Genomic DNA, 20,271 nt, shown 5'->3' on the forward strand with positions numbered 1-20,271 from the left:
GGTCAGGTGAAAGCTCTGTAGCTATCATCTATTTGGTTTAATAAACGTCCATCTAGGTTCAACCTCCGTAAATAAAATAAAAGCAGTGATGTAAAAGAGATTTAAGTTTAATAAAAAAGGCGAGTATGTCAAATATTACTTTATTAGTACATATTATGGAAATGACAGGTTACAGCTAAATACCAAGTACGATTTTCACGATATGCCACAAGTATTGCTTTCATCGGCTCGCAGTAATTAATCGTTAATAAGGATTCATTATACTTTTGGTTATACAGAAAACAAAATTGCCCTTGATTTAAGTTAAGGCTGGAAATGGAATTAATTTCCGTAAAATAGTATAAATTCATCTTCTTTCGACACTGCACTAGATCTAGCTGAAAGAATCCTACTTCAGAACCACAAAAAAGTAATTTCCAAACTAGTATTGTCTTTTATTTACATAACTTTTACACATTTAAAGAAATCGGTTTAAATTTAAAATTATGTACAAATAATTATAAGTTTAAATATAATAATACATATCTATAATCCGTTAAAAAAGTGTTTTTCTTTAAATTTTCAAACTGATTAATTATTTTTAGCTAGAAAAATATACATCTCAATTAAAATCTCCGCCGTTTTTAAAGTCGGTAAAATTGGTCTAAAGTTGCCCATTCAATTGTACATATATGTAGTTTATTCATAGATCTGGTAATACATCTCTGGTATGCTATCCGATAACGGAGACAGCATTATCTATATATTATAAGGAATCTGAATGGGTCATTTACCCATCCTAATTCATTCATGCGATATTATTGATTCATAAGTATTGACAGAAGCGCCCTCTAGTTCGAACGTATACAACTTAAACTTTCCACGCACTGACCTGCCATAATTTTGTTAACAAGAGCCGTTGGGATTTGGATATTAATTTATTAAGTATTTATTGAGCAATGGTTATCGGTGATTAGCACATTAAATGTATAAAATAAAGATGGTGAAAATGAAACACAAATTAAATAATTTACTCATTTATATAATATTAATATATATCTATATAATCTGTTATGTATTATACAATAATGGACCGGAGCCCAGCGATTTCAAAAATGAACAATAAATTATTATTAATACAGCATTCGTAACAATCTTTGGCTAAGTAAGATTCTTTTGCAACTTTGGGGACCCCAACTTACGACCCTGGCGTGAGTTTTACCGTACTTAAACCGAAGCTTTCAATTAAACCTGGACAAGAACAACACATTCAATGCATTTAAAATGTATTTTGAATGTGCACGAATGTATGTCGATTCTCTCGAAATGGAGATTACCGTAAGCACATAAAAGAAGTATATTCGAGACGATTAGAATGTAGTTAAATAAAACTCGCGCTAGGCTGAGATGATAAACTTTGCAAAGACAACAAACAATTAATCCTAACGGGCACCGACATTAGTTTAAACTTATTGAAGTCCCCAAAATCATTAAAACGATCAACAATTAATAGAATTACAAAACATAAATAAACAGAAAAACAATCACGCAGGCGCTTACCGACTTACATTAAACTGACGGCCATCGTTCCGGCCAATACACGACAAATAGTACTCGTCACCCGCAAGCAGCGGAGACGAACATCGTATTTTATCATTTCCCAATTTTTAGTAGGATTAAAACTTGCGCCGTCTCCGTTCCAGTTAGATTGCCGATGGCCGGTCGATGGAAATCGGTTGGTTGGGTTAAAGTTTCACCTCTTCGAACCACTTTCGCTATCTATCTCTATCATTAGGGTAACATAAAAGTGTAGAGCTACGAGTATTCAAGATCGTGATGCGATTTCGAGAAACAGGACTAAACTTAACGAACCGGGCGTCGAGTGTCAACTTTGACGGCCAAACGTCACACAACTGACAGTCGACATTGACATTTTCCCAGAGTTCCTCTTCTCATTAGGATCTCAACCAAAATGTTATTTCTGTGGTTAAATTTGAATTACGCATGTAACAATATACAATATTTAAATGCTTTAATTATAATAATATAATCCCGTATGTACTCATAGTGATTTCGTTAAAGGTAACCGTTGAGCCGGTGATAATGGCCAGAAGCACCTTTGGATTATCAAAATCGTGAAATATTTTTATATATTATTTCTTCCAGATTTTCTCCTTTCGCCTCTAACTCACGTATTATATATTGTTACAACATAAACGCGCGTCTAAATGTTAGACTAATTATATTGGAGGTTCAAATAATATACAATGTCAAGAGTTTTGATACACTCTAGTAGAAAGGAAATTAAGCTAATATCCATTTTCAAGTAATATTTAACTAATTTTAGTAAGTATAGACATTTTAAACGATGCCCAAATTGAGATAAGATCACGAGACACGTCAAAATACGAACATTTGGTTTTCCATACGTGTATATAATATAATATACATATTGGACGGATTATTTAATTTTAGACGCGCGTCCATTTAACGTCTGACTCTGATTTCACATAACCAAAAATCCATAAATGATTTGGTGAATTACGAACGTTCATTTGTAAGTAGAATTTTGCAATCGCCGTTTGATACAAATTGACGCAACGAAATGCAAAATTCTATAAAAAAACAATGACACGGCGCGATGATATATTTACATTTAACCTAAATTAATAAATAAGCACTGTACGGGCTGTTTCGATAATATTTGGAAGGTACGTCGAACGAGCATTGCGTACAATGTACCTTCGAAACATCAGCAACGCCCCGTTTAAATGATTAGGCACGACGAACGTGTACGACACACGACGAACGCTTTCGCGACGCGTATACGCAAAACTCAAAGGAAACAAGGTTTCAATGTAATCGTCTCTTGCCGACGGGAAAGCGACCTCTACGACTAACTTCTATCACTATTTGTTCATCCGTTTCTATCCGCTACTTAATAAGGCAGCCGTTTTGTACATGAGAACTGTCACACGATGACTATTAGGTGTCTGAAGAGACCGACGATTCCAGCGATAAAACTATTCCACGGTCACCGAACGGTTCCAATCCGGAATCGTCGGATCGTTTGGGGCATATTGATCTAAATCTATCCGTCCACAAAAGCTCGGTCGCGTGTGGTACACGTGTAATGTTAGTTTGTTCACAGCAGACGGCAGACTCGAGGACAAACGACCGCCGTCGCCTTCGCGGCACTCCATTCTGGAAACACATTCGTCTGCGTCATCCCATCTGTTAGATGAAGCTCTCCTCTCGAGGCCACAGACGGAGACTTTTGCCTCAGTAGAGACTCAACCTCGGCACGAGAGTTACACAGAATGAAGAACTCACAGGGCGTTCGCTACGTGGAGGAGGCCAACTCGTAGAACAGCACGTAGGCCTCCGACGACACCACGTCGCGGGGCTTAATCGGGGACACTCTGCAATCATAATGTGGGGCGTGAGAGGTCTGAGATGTCCTGAGGTATTAGATTAATAGAATCGGGATGTCCACTCACCTGGAGTCGTTATACTCGTGCCAGTCCCCGGTGTACGGGTGCTTGCAGTACGCCGTGTAGTGGCCGGAGTAAGTGGTGCCTGCAATTCCAAATATACATCATCAGACATCACATATTACTCTATCGATGTTTTCGAATGAGCGTTTTGGAGTGCTGACTTCCGAATACATTATATAATGTCTTCAATTACTTATTCACAAACAAATATGAATAAAGACGAATCCACTCACCCGAATGGTTGCTGACGGCGTAGAGGTTGTAGACGGCCGAGCTGGTCTTGTTGGCCGCGAGAGGAGACATGTCGAGGCCGGTCAGAGGGAACTCCACCACCACGCTGAGCTTGCCCCGGAACCGCTCGGTGGGGGAGAAACTGCAGGCGAGCGATCATTTATTATAACAATCTGTCCACGAGAGAAATGTAATCAGAACAGAAGGAACCGCTCACCGCTTAAGATGCAGCACCAGGACTTGAGGGAACTTCTGGACCGTGAACCATTTGAGACACTTCCGTCTCACTCCGCATTTTGAACACGTCTGAAAATAATCAAACATTAAATGATCATATAATTAACGTGAGACCGTATTCTATTAAATAAACAATTACCGGTTTCTCATCTCCATCCAACTCCTCCTCTTTGACAAAGTGCTGAAGGCATTGCTGCAACTTGAGATTGCCCGTGCGAGACGGGATCGGCAAACTGGAATCCAAAAATCCAAAAATTTTAAATCCACGATTGCAACAATCGACATAAACGTGATTCTGCAATCGAAAGAGCATTACCTCAAATCCCAAAAGGGGTCGAAGGTGACGCTGTCGTGTTTGCAGTGGGTGCACCGCAGCGTGGACTTCAGTTGGCCCACGAAGATGTCTCCCACTCGGCTGTCCTCCATGCGGAGGTAGCGGTTCCAGGCCTCCGCCGCCTTTGCTGCGTCGCTGAAACGTTCGATATAAGAAAGTAAAAATTTCATACAGTTTCGAGGTTAACGATAATAATTGAGATCAGGGAATCGGCCTTCTCTAACATAAAATACCTCAAACTGTCGTCGATCTCAGTTAAAATCGGTTTGGGTTTGATTGTCACTCGGTTCACATCTTCGTGAAGACCTTCGAGGAGGTACCGCAGAAACTCCTGAAATAAATTTTTACTTCAGGTTTATGGTAATAGTTAATAAATTAGATTTTTGATTTTGATTGAAACCCTATTGAGAATTGACTACAACAAAACTTGACAACAACAACAACAATGATAGAGATACCGACCTGTGCGTCCTGCTGACTGTATCCCATGAACCGAGGCGCGAAACGTTGAACCTGAGACTTGAGCGACGTCGTGTTGACGACGGTGTCGCGCTCACCACTGCGCCACAGCTCTTTAATAACGCTAGCGAACGCTGCAATCAAATTCAGTGACGTGAAACTTCTTTAGGCGCCTGAGGGTCAAGTTTTTACGGAACGTCACGAAAATGTGCAACGTTTTTGTCGAAGAAAAGCGAAAGAGCGATTGACAGAGATTGAGCAAAATAAACGCTTTTGGTTGAAGTATTCTTTTAGTACATATTAAAACTTTCGATGGCAATTCTGTCGCATAACGTCTTGAAACGCAGATTAGTTTATATATATTATCATTAGCATCTTATTAATATTTCAGTCTGTAAACAGTGTGAATATAGATATACAGATACATGGATTGTCATGTATCATCATCTATTGGGGCTTTTATCTTAATGATAAATACAAAGGAATTTCACTTCTGACATGTGTAGTTTGTACGTAAGCATTTTTTTCAATATCCACGATTAATTTAAAGATATGAAAACAGGAATGCAAATTATTTATTTATTTAAAAGAAAAAAAAAACATATGTGCAATTCACACATGGTAGAAGTGAAACCTTCAAAAACATTTTTTTTATTATTAATCATATATAAATTAATCATTTTCCATTATCTAAATGTGTGTGTTCTTTTAAAACAGTATATTTTAATGATAAATTATATTTTAATGAGAAAGAAGTTTATCTATCTCATTTTCTCCCACGTTAAATCATATGAATTAATGTTTCTGTCTCTTTTTACTGTCGCTTTTTCGTTGCATCCGGTTTGAAATCACAACGATTCTAAAGAAGTTTCACTTCAAAAAATTTAACACTAGCTATACTCAACTGTTTCCGTGGTTAACGCTTGCAGTATAATTAATTCACAAACTCCGACACAGACCACACAGATGTAATCACCTATATAGCTCACATGAAAATACGAAGAGAAAGAGAAAGACAGCTCACCCTTAATCAACGCGCCCTTCATACAGCTGAGCGTGGTGTTAATGTCGGCCGTGTACTTGTCATCCGACACGTATTCGAGCAGCGGGCGAGTGTTCGACAGACATTGGAACACGCTGTTCATGAAGCAGGTGTTGCCGATGTTGCGGAGACCATTGAGTCCTGCAAGAAGTGCATAATTCATCCGATTCTTTTGCAAACTTCAGCTGTAGTCATTGGCAGAGCTGAGACGACCGGCGACCAATCGGCGATCAGGACACATATATAGAGTAAAGTATCGGTCTGGGGGAATATCATTCTAATATTTCTCACCACTAGCAGTAGAATGTTGGTCTGTCTGCGGCTCGCTACTTCTGCGTAGGCCGCTCGGTCCACTTTTACCCCCAGCCAACTCCTAAAAATTGCATTTAAAAAAATATTAACTCAAATTATATTAATATTGTAGTATACGTCCATTCGTTTTTAATTCGATTAATAGGCATAGTAATAGTGTCGGAATTTGATAACACCACGTAAAAATATAAGTATGGGCAAGGTATTTGATAGTGTTTTGTACCAACGAATGGATATATACACGATAATATTAATAACAGTAGCATTCCAGCGCCGATCCTTAAAACAAAGGCACAAAAGCTTAAAGCTATCTAAATTCCTATAATTGGTATTCTTTGGGCAAAAGTAATTTAAAATTTACATTATTATTTGAAAGAATTCATTCACAAGTCCATAAGTATACCAACTAAAGGCTACATCATGCCAAAACAATGAAAGTATTTTATGAGGAAGGTAAGCAAAGAAAAGCACATAATTTTTTACGTTGTTTTAACCATCTGTTTAGCTGTATTAAGTATTCAAAAACTAAATCCAAGTAGAATTTAAAAAATAATTCTACCGATCTCATGCTTTACCTTGTATTAAAAAAACTTGTAATTTGACCTCGAAAGGGACCTTTTAGGTTCTGGGTATGATAACATGAATGATTGATACTGATTATGCGAAGTTCTTAATTGTGTTTCGTCAGCCATGACTGCTATGAAGCACTCGTAAATGTACACTCTTTCAATTCAGCTTGCTCAATCAATGAAAGATAATAATTTCCTGAGTACACGCAAATACACTATAATGTAGCTTGAAGCAACAAACACAAATCCATTCTAGGTCTTATCTTAATGTACGTTATAAGAGAAATGTACGCGATCAGAGTCCATCAAGATTTTTAGAAAAATATATTAGGTATATGTTTAATCTAGATGGCAATGACTTTATCCTATGAGTATAGAGGGCGGCTCGAGATAATATAGCTTCAAACTACATAATTTGTTTTACCATCCGAGGGTAGTTCATCGAAACGCCCGACATTCGACGCCTGTCACCTGCCAGACGAGCGCCAGACGCGCGAACTATTGGAAGTGCCGCACGGACAAAAACAATACTTTTATTATTAAATGGATACAATAATTTTGTCGTTTATTGTAACAATGTTTTTGTATATTTATAATTAAGTATGGAGAATATTGAAATACATATATAAATCTAACGTCTACCTGATAGTGCAGGCCATAAGTGGGTACTCTTGGAATGGCCGGTCGAGGTTTGTAGCAGCGCCGGCAGCCACACCTCATTACGCAAAGCAGACAGTATCCCCGTAGTCACGCATGCTAGTATCACCAGCTCCAAGTACCAGAACATAGGTTGATTGGAGACGACTTGTAACTAATTTTATCACTAGCACCGACAATGCACTTTTGAACTATTAACTTGGGATTTTTCACTTTGTCACTAAGTCACTTCGGTTATTACTTTGTAATTTTGGGTTTGAATGAATTTAAAATTGATTCAAAAAATTGTTCACTGGTAACTCTAATTTGGTGTTCACAACCTTTAACGAACTAACTGATCTAATATTATGATTTTATTATAGATTGTCATTTCTTATTAATTTATTTTTGTTAATAAATTTCAAGGATTTGTTGCCGCTGTCTTTAAAAAGTATATTTTTAGTTCCCTAAGATTGGATTGTAGGTAGACTTTAAATTTATTTCATATTAAACTCGTTTAGAATAATATATATTTGTTTACAAGTTTGAATCAGGTTCCGCGCCTTTTGGCTTTCAATCAAAATCCTCAATGTCTAATTATTTCGGTACAAAATTCTAAAATCTAATTAGTCTCAATGCTATTAATTATCACAGTCATTTGTCTCTTGATATTTTTTGTTCCGTACAGAACATAGTAGTTTAATAATTAGAAAGTAGGGATATTCACAAAAAGATACTCGGGGATTTAATCATCAAAATGTCAAAATCACACGCAACCTTGAACAAAACTGTCTCTTTCATTATCATACGATCAAATAAAAATAAAGTTTATAATAAGGAGCACACGAATCAGAATCCAATAACCACAGATATGCGAAAATAGACAAGGTCATCGTCCATAGTTCAAGCATAATTATTACGTAATACACGGATAAAAAATGGCGGAATTTTCGATTCCCGCCGAAAAGTGACGTCACGATGTGGTCATTTCGAAGCCGCGGGCCCGACTGGGCAGACGCCGGTGAAGTAAGCCAAAAGCCGTTGCCAAATTTCACGATGCACTTATCAATGATTTGAATGATAATAAGGGGCGTTATCGAGAAAAATCGTTACATAGATCTATCGGAATATAATAAATAAACTTCTGCATGCGACTTTACTCATGAGTTTATAAAAAAACTTCCTCAAAATAAAGCAAATAAATGTATTACTTTTCCTCGGTGTAACATTAGTCTGAAGGCGATATTTTCTTTACTTTAGCGCCTAGCAACCGAACAGAATTAGATAATGATAAGATATCAACGACCTCACATTAACGTTTCACGAACGTACTTGGATGACGTCATACAGGACCAAGCACGCAAGCACAACTTTATCTCGACGCGATACATACTCCCTTTACTTAACAGGGCTTCAACAAAAAGAAAAATAGTTTAAATTAAAGTGGTAACAAACTAATATCAAATATCGTAAGCATCTTTAACATTATAGGCTGTCGGTATTTATTATAGGAGCTGTCGAAACACAGCATGAGCAATTACTCAGGATAAGTCACACTACTTCGTGACGAGATTCAACTTGAAGACCAGAAGCCACTGGTGTACGAGAGCGAAAGCCTTATGAGATAAGATATCTGTATGCCAATTATATGTGAAAGTTAAGCATAAATTGTGAATCAATCAGTCATGCCTATATTTATTTCGAAATCAACTGACATGTACAGGACAGTCTTTTCTACAAAGCGGGGCTGAACCACTTAATAATTATCAAGATCTACATTCCCACATATACCTTGCACGATTTAGGAATTCACCAAAGAAAAAAAATATTAAAACGCATTCACCACCGCCACGAAAACTACAAAATTAATAAAAAATCATTTGTAAACATAGAAAATTTGACATTATTTTTTACTAATTGTCATACAACGTCATAGTTAAACAATTGGTAATTCTTTAAAGGTTTTATATACACTCTCGACTTGTATTATGTTGCAAAATATACTTTTTCAGTTTATCAGTTTGTCCGTCAGCTTCTCAACTACAAAGGCGACAATATTTCACCCAATTGTATTATTTTTATTCAGAATACAGGTCTTATAATGATACCACAGATATGTGGCCATTATAATAAATTAAGTTATTCAAAGACATGGCCCAAGATGTAATAAAATGTCGCGGCTTAGTCATTCTGACGCATTCTATAACGTAATAGTTATCTACGATATATTCTATGTTGATGACACAAACAACAACTATAGTTGTAACAACACCTGTAGCAAGGATTCATAATTCGGAATATAGTCGAATAAAAATAGGAATCTTCAGCAGAAATTAGTCAACTCGGGATAAAGTCGGTCATCGGCCTAGTTTATCTGCCAAATTGTATTTGGTACGCACCAACACATAAAACTCTTTCCTAAAACCCTATAACACTATGAAATACCTTAGATTTACTTGAATGATAAAATTTATGAGAACTTTTTAAAAACGCAAATCCGTAAATCTCGCGGGCTTTTCAACAAAATAGCTGCTAATTGTCATACCTATGTCATTTACATGTGGTTAGGGTACAGTAACATAATTTGTTTGATTATACTAAGTAGTTAGACGAAGGCTTTTCAAGATTTCGTTTCAATGTAACGCACTTTAAACTATTCTTTAAATCACAAAATTAAAAGCACTGACGAAAAGGAAGAATCTCTAATAGCGCGGGCTTTTTCGCAAGATGGCAGACTAGTGTCAACTGTCAATTCGCACGTGGCTCAAACGTGGCGCTAATTATTCTTGCTGTTTATATATAGAACAATACATTTGACATGGAAAATTTAAAATTTCTCTGTTTTAAATAAATCTATTAAAATTGGCAATTTACATTGAAAGCTGGTTTAATAACACCACTACATAAATCTTCGATATGGCAAAGTAGCCTAGTTATACGCCTAGCTAGGCTATATTATAATTGTCTCCGACCGGCATTTTGATCTAGATTCGTAGCATCTTCCGCGTTCTAAATATACCGCGTGGCTAAATATTTTCATTTGAAATGTAAAGCTACTTATACGAATTAAATTTGTAAAACTTAACCTGTACTGATAAAACTGTGCAATATATACCTTTAATAAAATACTTTACATACATATATCTATGTTAAAAGTGTACGCAGTTATTAAAAATAAAGATTTCAGTATAAGATTTAAAGTGAAGACTGCGCTAAGTCACAGAGCACAGTTTCTTCATTCAAATAGATGAAATGATGGAAAAAAATTTTTTTGCAATGTCAAAAGCGTTAAACCAGTACATTCAATGTTGCGATATCCCAAAAATAGATATTCAGAGTCAAAACTTAACACTAAGCATGACTCCCATATGTCATAAACGTATTCGATTTTGATATTATTCGTCGTAAGTCTGGACTCCGAATAAATTAACTTAATATTAATGAATGTTAGTGAAAATGATAATTTGCATTCAATTTCATATATTCTACTAATAACCTTCTATATAATAGTTGTATCTTTTGTAACATAAAAATAGTAATTACGGTTGTGAAGTAGAATATACGAAGTAGTGAATTCTGCATTAGTGAGACTTACCGTTTTGATATCATCATAGTCTTTCTCCAAGATCCTCCTTCGGGCCGGTGGCGTTTCTGAACTAGAATCAGTCGGCTCACTGATCGTGCTCTCAGTACTAGTTTCCATAGAGTTAATTCCATCTTCCAACTTTTCCGATCTTTTTTTCAAGTAATTCTCGTGTTCAAAGGTCTTATTCTCAAAACCAGTCGGCGATTCTTCTAGTTCTGTATCGATGTACTTAATCTTCTTTTTATCTGCTTTCGGGGAAAGTCCCGAAGCAACCGGCTGTGAAACCTGTATATAGGATGCGAAATTCGACGTATGTTTCGGCGTTTTTACTTGCTTTTCTATATCGTTCTTCAAATTCCTAACTTCAGGGCTACTTCTCTTATCTTCTACGTCTCCATTCTCCGTTTGTATAACCGTTGATCTTTCTAAAATCTTCCCGATTGGGTTATTAGGGTCTAGTTGACTCTTAATACTGGCCAGCTTATCGGTTTTTGTAAGCGAGGTACATATCATAGATTTGTCTAAGGACGGTTTCGCTAAAGACACTGGTTCAGATATAGTCTTGGTAATGGTTATATCCGATAGTTTTGTTGGTGATTCGTATCTGCCATTCTTTTCGCTTGGCAAATGTATTGGGACAGGTTCAACTTCTTTCGAGTTGAATTTGGTATATCCGCTCGTTCCATTTTCGCAATCTTTGAGTTTATTAAGGTATTGCTCGACCGTGTTGTTGGTGTATTTGGGATCGTTTACAGGTAGTTTGGTGACTGTCATTTTTGGGTCGAATCTCTTTCGTATTTCTGAAACGGATGGCACTTCGTTTCCATTGCTATCTTTTATGCCGTTGGTCATAGAATTTCGCTTGCTGTACATTGGTGGGTGGGTAGGTGATGTTTCTTTGTATCTTCTGCCTTCCGGTTTCTGGTCGAAAATGTACACTTAGGGCTTTGCCACGTTAAGCTTAGGAATGAAATTGATTTCTCAGTTTTTGAAAATTGTCAAGATTTCAAAATCATTCCTAGCTAAATGAATAAATTGAAACATTATATTTCAAAACGTATGAGTACAGTATTTATACGCAACGTTTTAAAATATGGTATTGTAAATAATGGGATATAGCGTGTGATTGTGTGTTAGTTCTAGAGAAAACGCACATGCGCCTAGTATTTGATTTGCTGTTACTACTACAATGCATTTGCTTATGTCGCTTTAAAGACAATCGCTTTCAAAGTCCTCACCAAAAACCCTCTTTCACTAAATAAACAAATTTTGTTCCCATTCGCAAATATTTCTAAATACATATTTCTACGTCGTATAAAGATTATTTATTAATAGTCTTTCAAACGGCATATTTCAAGCATTTTGTATAGCTCAGTGCGATGTTAAGAACATGAACACACAACACACGCTCAAACGTGGCCAACTATATACAGTGCCTGCATTTTATAACTAAATCTATCACTGGTCTCCATGTTGCTCAAGTAATACCCCTGTACAAACTATACTTTGTTTAATATTTAAGTCCAGTCCCTGAATATAATACATGTGCCTCTGTTTTCTTAACGTAGATGTTGCGAAGAGAGATAGCAAGCATATTCATTAATGTGAGATTTATTAAAGAATGAGACAAGTGATAGACCTTATATATTTATACTTTTCGACTAATGTAGTCTTAAACTCATTTAATATTTTTTTAATTATTCGTATTTCTGAATTCAATATCCCAAATTTCCTTTGAATGGGTACTAACAGTATATGATAACCCCTTTCCTGAATTCCCACAAAAGTTGCTTTATATTAATATTCATAAAATCTACTTTACACAGATATTTTATATTTACCTCGGATATGGTAGCCGTCCTCGGCTTTCGTATTCTTAACTCGGAAGCGGGAGGGCGGCCTATATCGTTCGAAATGGACTTAGATCTTGAAATCTCGTACTCTTTCTGAATCCGTTGTGTTAGCGGCACATAGTTTGCAGGCGAGTATTTGTTGTAGAGCTCAGCGGTCGACATAGCAAGAGCCGCCGAGCTGAGGACGTCCCTTCTTTTCCTGAGAAATAACGCTTTTTGTTATAAGCCGGACAAAAAAGCCACGAAATTTCAGTTTCATTAAGTTTTTTGGAAAATGAAAATAACTCAGACCATTCGAGGTCGATCGATTTGCTAATTCAGAGCCGAATTCAGTTTTTATCAAATTACGAAGTCGGTTTCAGTTTGGTTCAAAACCAAAACGAATTCGAATCAAATAGGAGTAACAATTTATCAAATGTGATTCATCTATTTTGGATGATCTTAAATCGCCACTGCTGCATCACTCGTTCTACTTCGCCCTTCCACGCTTATTAAGCTCAACCGATAAATGGATATCGATAACACAATCATTCAAAAGTTCGATCTCAATTGAAAACCGCCGCCCACGAACAATGCATCTTCTGAGACCTTTTCAGCCTAAGAAGGAGCGTTATGCTCTTTCGTAGCTTGGCCAGGCTCAAAGCTAAGGGCTCTTAGCAAAAAGACATGCATATAGGATATTTGAAATTCCACTTGATCAGTACATATTAAAGCAATTCCTCTCACCTGTTGACATCATTTGTTCTGCTGCTTTCGCTCCTCGTAGTGGACACATCTCTAGATCTAGATTCACTCCTTTCTGTTCTATATCTCGAAATCCCGCTATCCGAGTCTGTCACACTTGGTGCTCTAGATGTCCTCGAATACTCCACCAGCGAGGTTTTTCTTTCCCTCTTGCCGTCAATGTCTGAATATTTAGATCTAATTTCGGTAGTTCGATCTCCATAACTACGGCGTAGAGTTGAGGTGACATATGTTTCACTACTGCGGTAGTAGGGGTTGTCTAAAGAGGATGTGAGGGAAGATCTGCACCCCGTAATGGGGGAGGACGTGGGGGTAAAACGGGATTGAGACACAACAGGCATTTTTCTATTTGATTCTTGGTGGGCGCTGTCTTTGCATTTTCATTTGGACCTGAAACAAGGGGATTTGTGTGAAATCTATTGACCCATAATTCTTTTATACTAGGAATTAAATATATGCTAGCAGCACTAGTATAATTTTTTGTGAAATTATGTAACTAGAAACCTTTGTTAATTAATAAAGGCAAACTGATTGACGCTTTAATGGTTTGCAGTTTAAACAATAGTATATATGTACATATTATATAGTGACTGGCTAAAAGCCAAGTCACTAAATATATATATATATTGAAGGTACATACATAAGTCTGTTAAGAGAATGCAACTAATAGTCATAATATTTTGAAATATATATTTTATTACTAAAATAATAATGACCCCATTAAATATATTAAGTAATACTTGACAACCTGTGATGAAACATTAATTAAAATAGTGAAGGGATAAACTAACTCACTTTTAATGTTTAAATCTCTAATCATTTCTGTCTCTGTTTATGAGTATTCTGCCTAATGGCTGCACAAGTCAAACCTACTGTTAATGTAAAATATATATTCAGGGCAAAATCAGTTAAGTAATGGTTATGTAATGACTGCAGTCTAAGCTGAAGTATTACCTGTAAGGCTTCTCTGCAGAAACTAATGTTTGAAGATATTACAGAAACAAATACACTACAAGCCCCATAACATTTGTACAGTTCTACATTTAGATGACCATTTTTTGTGCTTTACATATTTATTTATATTAAATAATTAATAAATTAAATAAATTTACCCTTTTTTATGATTGTGACCGTATACCCTTGCTTGAAGTATGTATAGCATACATGTTTATATTTCTAAACTTTAAAATGTTTAAGATAAGCTTAGTGTGTAAGTCACGAAAACTTTGGATTTAAATTAGAAAGAATTTTAACATAGTTAAAGCTGTCTGTATTATCTATAAAAATTCACGTATATTACTGAATAATCTTCAATATTTTAATATTGATATATCATGTTTACATAATTGTTTTAAATTCTCATTATTTTCTTAAATTTAATTGATGTACTTAGCTAGATATTTTATTATTGGAATATACTCGAAATAAAGCTAGCAAGAACATGACTATGAATATCATAATTTGAAAATAAGTATATTGGACCACTGAGTTCCAACAATAACAAATCTTCTACTATAATTATATTACCCTTGCTAACATTTTAATATTAACATATGTATATGCGTGTGTATAATTAATAAAATGTCCAACATTTTTGTTTTCTGATTAATTTTAATGGAGTTTCTATAACCATGATACAAATGCAGAAAGTAGACAATGGGCCTTTCTCTGCTAACAGGAAAATCATGGTCCAAGCATTTTTTTTTTACTTTGGCTATATTAATGCATAGCTATATTTATTAAAACACATAATATAAAACCTGTTACTTAAGGAGTCAAGTTTAATCAATATTTAGAATCATAATCATTTCATAAATTCGGTCTAAAGGCCACTAAAAACAGTCCTCTGTTATGTCCTAATTCCGGATCGAGTATGAGTCGGTTCGGTTTTTCTAAGTTCTATTTAAAAAAGTAAATCTTTGAACACTATAAAAACATAAAGAATATTTGATGCATGTGAACAAAAAACAATTATTATTTTAGATAATTTTTTAGTACTAAAAACTAGTGTTCGAATTTTGTCCAGACATTTTTTGAACAGTCCTGTGTCATAATTTGAATGTCGCGCCACAAAAATATTAAAGACAATTCTGGTTACATTGCCTTTGAAACCGAACGTTAACAGTGTGAAGTTTGCTCGGTCGCCATGCTAAACAAATCGCCGCTATTTTGCGCAGTGACAACTCCGCGTCAGTATGGTAGCCACGTCTCTGTAGTGATGAGTGAACATTCCTCTGGTAAGTCTATTTAACGGTGTTTTATGTGTTATAATTATATTTATTTAACAAAAAATTGCTTCGTGTGATAATTTAAAGCTGTCTCAGTGTTATGAAGTTATATATTTAAACTCATACGCGGTATGACATTTTTACGTAAAAATAACAGTCCTCTGTGCAACAGTCCTCTGGAAATTTATAACACAGAGAACTGTTCAATGTAACAGAGAACTGTTTTATTTGACGTCCGTGTATTTTATTAATATTCCTTATAGTATGCACTAACCTACTGTTTGTCGATAGCTTCTTTCTTTCTTACAAAGGCATGCCACGCTCATTCAGGTCTTGTTTTCTATTATTATGGATTTTGAAATATACAATAATATGTACCTAATAACTACCTGTTTTTAAACCCTACCGTTTTAAATTCAATTTTGAAAGTTTATTTTATTGTTTTAGTATTGACGCAATGCCACCAAAGAAGAAACCTAAAACCAAAGAAGAAATAAAAGAGCAGAAAAGAATTGCTGAAAGGTTAAGATATCAACGGCTAAAAAATGACCCTGTAAAAAGAGAGCAATTGAAGGAAAAAGAACGACGAAACTACCAGAGGAAGAAGGAAAAAGGCACAAGAAAGCTAGTTAAAGATATGAGTCGACGTGAACACAAAGCTGTGACTAAAGAGTGGAGAGAGCACTGTGCTACCTATCGCGCAAAAAAAAAGCTTTGAAAGAAATTACAAACAATTTTGTACGACAAAATACGCCCGAAACCGAGGGTTCTCCTCCTACTCAATGTTCTGTCTCTCCATCAATACTACCTATGAGTCCTATGACCACTCCACGAAGTGATGCAAGTAATGCGAGAAAGAAACGTGACAAAATTATAAAGGATAAAGACAAAAAGATCGAGTATTACAAAAAAAAATCCGAGAAGTATAGGAAGAGATTAGAACGTTTGGAAAAAGCTAAGACAAAGGAAAATGTAGACACACCTAACACTAAACTTATCAAAATGTGTGATTCGCCAGTAACTCGCAGAGAAGTAGTCAAAAAGTCAAAAAGACGCTATTCGGTGAAGTGTTGAATGCACAGCTGAAAGAAAACTACTCTAATTTAAAAACCTGCCAAGAAAAACAAATTTTCGGAAAAGTCTTGTCCGGTAAACTAATTCACAAGTACAAGTTATGGCGAAGCAAAGATATCTATAAGATAAGCTATATCTTATAAAACAATTCAGAAGGCAGCACGTCAATCAGTTTTAGTACCTAAGCTTCGGACTCGCAAAGACAAAATTTCATCTGATTGCATAAAAACTGTACGAATCTTTTATGAAAATGATGACAACAGCAGACTTAGACAGACTTTAATGGCACTCTAAAAACACATCAAATAAAGGCTGAAATATTAAGAAGTCCTCTGGAATCAGCTCCAAGATGCGCTAAACTCACAATGAAAAGTTTAAGTTGCAATTGTGAAGACGAGTGCCAGCATTTTAATTTAGGAGCGTACAAAAACAAGACAAAACTTAACGTAGATGATATTTACACAGACTCTGAAAATGAAAACATGGACAACTCACAGGATCCAACCAACAGAATTACACCATCGGTGATTACGTCTTGGTTAAATTTCTAGTAAGAAACACTGAATATTGTTATGCTGCAGTAATTAATAAGATAGATATGGAAGAAGGCGAACTAACAGTAACATTCTTAAAAATTTGTGATGACAAAGGACACACGTTCAGAGTCGATGAAAATGATGTTTCTGATGTGTCCTTTGACCAAGTATTAAAGAAGTTGCCAAACCCAGATATTGCCCTAAAAGGGAAACGAATATTTTATTATTTTAATATACCTGTACCTGTTTTTGAGAAATAAGTCTGCATTGATAAGTAAACAAGGCTGATTCTTAGTACCTAAGCTTAATTTTGATTATAATTATTTTAATTTGTTACTCAGAGAGCGAAACTCGCAATTTCTTCCTAATAAATCTAAATATTTCTGTATGTGATACAGTATTTAATAAAGAAGATAATTTATTTGATTACATTTAATAACTAATATTGTGTTTTTATTCATATAAACATTGACTTAAACTGGTATGTGGGTAGATAAAACAGTCATCTGGGTGGCAAAACAGTCCTCTGCCGCGTTTTTTCACAAAATTGCTTATAATTCGACAAATAAGGGAAAATTACGATGGTTTCTTGTTTAAATATTTATATATTATAACTATCTATCGACTTAACATATTATATTTATATTTTTTAGAAAAAAAAGGTTAGGACAACTGTCAATAGACAAGTTTCCAGTTAGTAGAGAATGGCCCCAATACATGTACAATAATATTTTAATATTAAATTCAAATTGATATTTAAGTACCTGTTAGTTTATATCAATGTGATCAAGGTTAAATACATAAAGAACAGAAAACATAAATAATTTAAATTCTCTCACAATTAATGACAGTAAATTACAATGAATAGGACAATCTGGATACTTTTGTAAAGGTTTATACTATATGTCAACCTTGGCGAAATAGCAGTTTAACCATTTCAAAGTAGGCACTATGTCAAGGCTATGAGAATTTTAGAGAATTCCAAACCGTGGCCTTAGTTGTCATAAAAATATTCTTTGGCGACTTTTTAGGCGAGGTAATTTGATACTACAATTAAAAATTTATATATAATGACGCGAATACAAAGTCATTTCGTCATGATCATTTCCAAATCTGTTAATTCACTTTCTCACTTACCGGGCCTCTGGCAAAATCACGAAATCACTCCAAAAATACACCTTGATTTATTTTTAGCGACAACAAAACTTTGCGTGTTCAACGCAATAGCATTATGAAAATGTTAAACGAATTCACATACAGATAATCGATAACACAAATAGATTATCGAAATAACAAAATACTCACAATAAATGAAGGAATCTTCGCAACTGTAACTAAATTAAAAAAAATATTTATGCTATCTTCACAGTTCGGTGGAACTAGATTTATAGCACACACACACTTCTCCAGTCACTTTCGTTTTGTAAAATTGATGGAAAATGGACCGTAAACGTCCGTATTAGATTTTTCTTGATCGCTCTTGTAATTTTAGAAAAGCAGGCTCCATTTGAGTGACGTCACTCCAATTGGCAAGGCAATCCTACCTATTGCTTGACTTCCGCTTCAAATTCTTCAAGGATTTTAGTCCTTCGCCCCTTTTAATAAAGTTTATAGTTGACACAGACACTGCTTAACACTGACAGCTGACTTTTGGTATTTAGTGTTGCTCGATGAAATAATTATTGTCTCTTTTTACACCCATGTAAATAAGACGTCACCGCATGACTCATACATGGTCTTGTTTTACAGTTACTTTCATTAAATGACTGGAATGTTTGAATAATTAAGCAAAGAAGCAAATTGTATGTCATTCCTTAAATTGTTCCTATTATAAGTATTTTTTCGCTATATAAAATAAGGAATCAAATGTATTACTAGATGGCGCTTAACACGAGAATAATATTTAAGTCTTCTATTCAATAATGGATGACGCCACCAGTGATTTTCGTTCTTGAAACTAGTTTAATATATTGATCATGAAAAGATTTATGATTCTACCAGCTAACGCCCAAGAGAATGACAAATTAGAACCTTTTATAATTGGAAACCGAAAAAAATGTGATTAGAGCATTCAACGACTGAACTTATTCAAACATTTTAAAGCGTGGGAGATTTAAAGAAATTTAACTTTAAGTTACATTAAATACTTTGTAGAATCGTTATAGCCTTCCAAAGTTTCCAACAACAATATCTTTGTTTTACAAGTTGGACAAGTTACAAGGATTGTGTTTACAAAAAATAAAATCCTTTTGTTATTAATTATAGGGTATAGAATCTTATTATTTTAAGTACTTCTAGGCAGATGGCTCGTGTTAAGTGAAACCGTCGCCCATGGACACTTACATTGTCAGAAGGCTAGCAAGTGCGTTGCCGACCTTAAAAGAATTGGTACGCACTTTTCTTGGACGACCCTTGTGCGGCGAAGGAGAATTTCGTGAGGCCTATTTAATAATGAAAAAATATCACGAAACAGATGAGGCCTATGCCTAAACTGTTTATAGCACCACTGTCAATATTTTATGGAGTATTTATAACGTTTAATAATAAACAACTTAGTATGTTGGGAAGTCATTTATTTACACAAAATACATTTTGGGTATAGTCTGTGAACTAAATTAGTTATCATCTACTTCCAAAAGTAATACATATAAGTATATACAATACAATAATTACATAAAAATATGGCAAGGGTAATGAATAGAACCGTTATCAGTTTTATTATTATATTTTCATTATCATTAACAATATTGAATAGGAATTGAATATTTTTTCATATTCAAAAAATTTTCGCCACAGACTCCATTTTGCTTTATTCTTATAGATGAATTTGTACTTATTTCGATGTTGGTAAACAATAGCACTTATCTTAAAAATATATAGATATGTAATAATAGCATTAAATTCACTTTGTTCGGGCAAGAAATAAATAGGCTTTTTTTATAAATGTATAATAA

The 20,271-nt window shown here is 34.9% G+C and overlaps 1 protein-coding gene and 1 long non-coding RNA gene across 5 annotated transcripts; one reads left to right on the forward strand and one right to left on the reverse strand.

The window, feature by feature from the left end:
* Positions 1-1,000: 1,000 nt before the first annotated feature.
* On the reverse strand, positions 1,001-18,910 carry LOC110998235 (ubiquitin carboxyl-terminal hydrolase 2). Of its 4 annotated transcripts, XM_022266768.2 has the most exons (15): positions 18,623-18,910; positions 13,462-13,869; positions 12,724-12,934; positions 10,892-11,803; positions 6,071-6,152; positions 5,762-5,920; positions 4,741-4,871; positions 4,512-4,609; positions 4,261-4,413; positions 4,084-4,177; positions 3,925-4,013; positions 3,710-3,849; positions 3,480-3,558; positions 3,313-3,401; positions 1,001-3,183 (listed from the first exon to the last, which is right to left on the reverse strand). In XM_022266768.2, exons 2-14 carry the CDS (start codon positions 13,818-13,820, stop codon positions 3,323-3,325), a joined length of 2,586 nt encoding a protein of 861 aa, XP_022122460.1. In that variant the 5' UTR covers positions 13,821-13,869; positions 18,623-18,910; the 3' UTR covers positions 1,001-3,183; positions 3,313-3,322. The 4 variants fall into 4 exon arrangements, with proteins under 4 accessions (XP_022122460.1, XP_022122459.1, XP_022122461.1 ...); XM_022266767.2 differs by having other exon boundaries at positions 1,001-3,401; XM_022266769.2 differs by lacking the exon at positions 18,623-18,910 and adding an exon at positions 18,455-18,566 and having other exon boundaries at positions 1,001-3,401.
* LOC123689771 lies at positions 15,142-16,728 on the forward strand. Its single transcript, XR_006750658.1, has 2 exons — positions 15,142-15,716; positions 16,155-16,728. It is a non-coding gene; the product is annotated as an uncharacterized LOC123689771 (long non-coding RNA).
* Positions 18,911-20,271: the final 1,361 nt, after the last annotated feature.

Source organism: Pieris rapae, chromosome 15, assembly GCF_905147795.1.
Source record: "Pieris rapae chromosome 15, ilPieRapa1.1, whole genome shotgun sequence".
Classification (NCBI taxonomy): domain Eukaryota; kingdom Metazoa; phylum Arthropoda; class Insecta; order Lepidoptera; family Pieridae; genus Pieris; species Pieris rapae.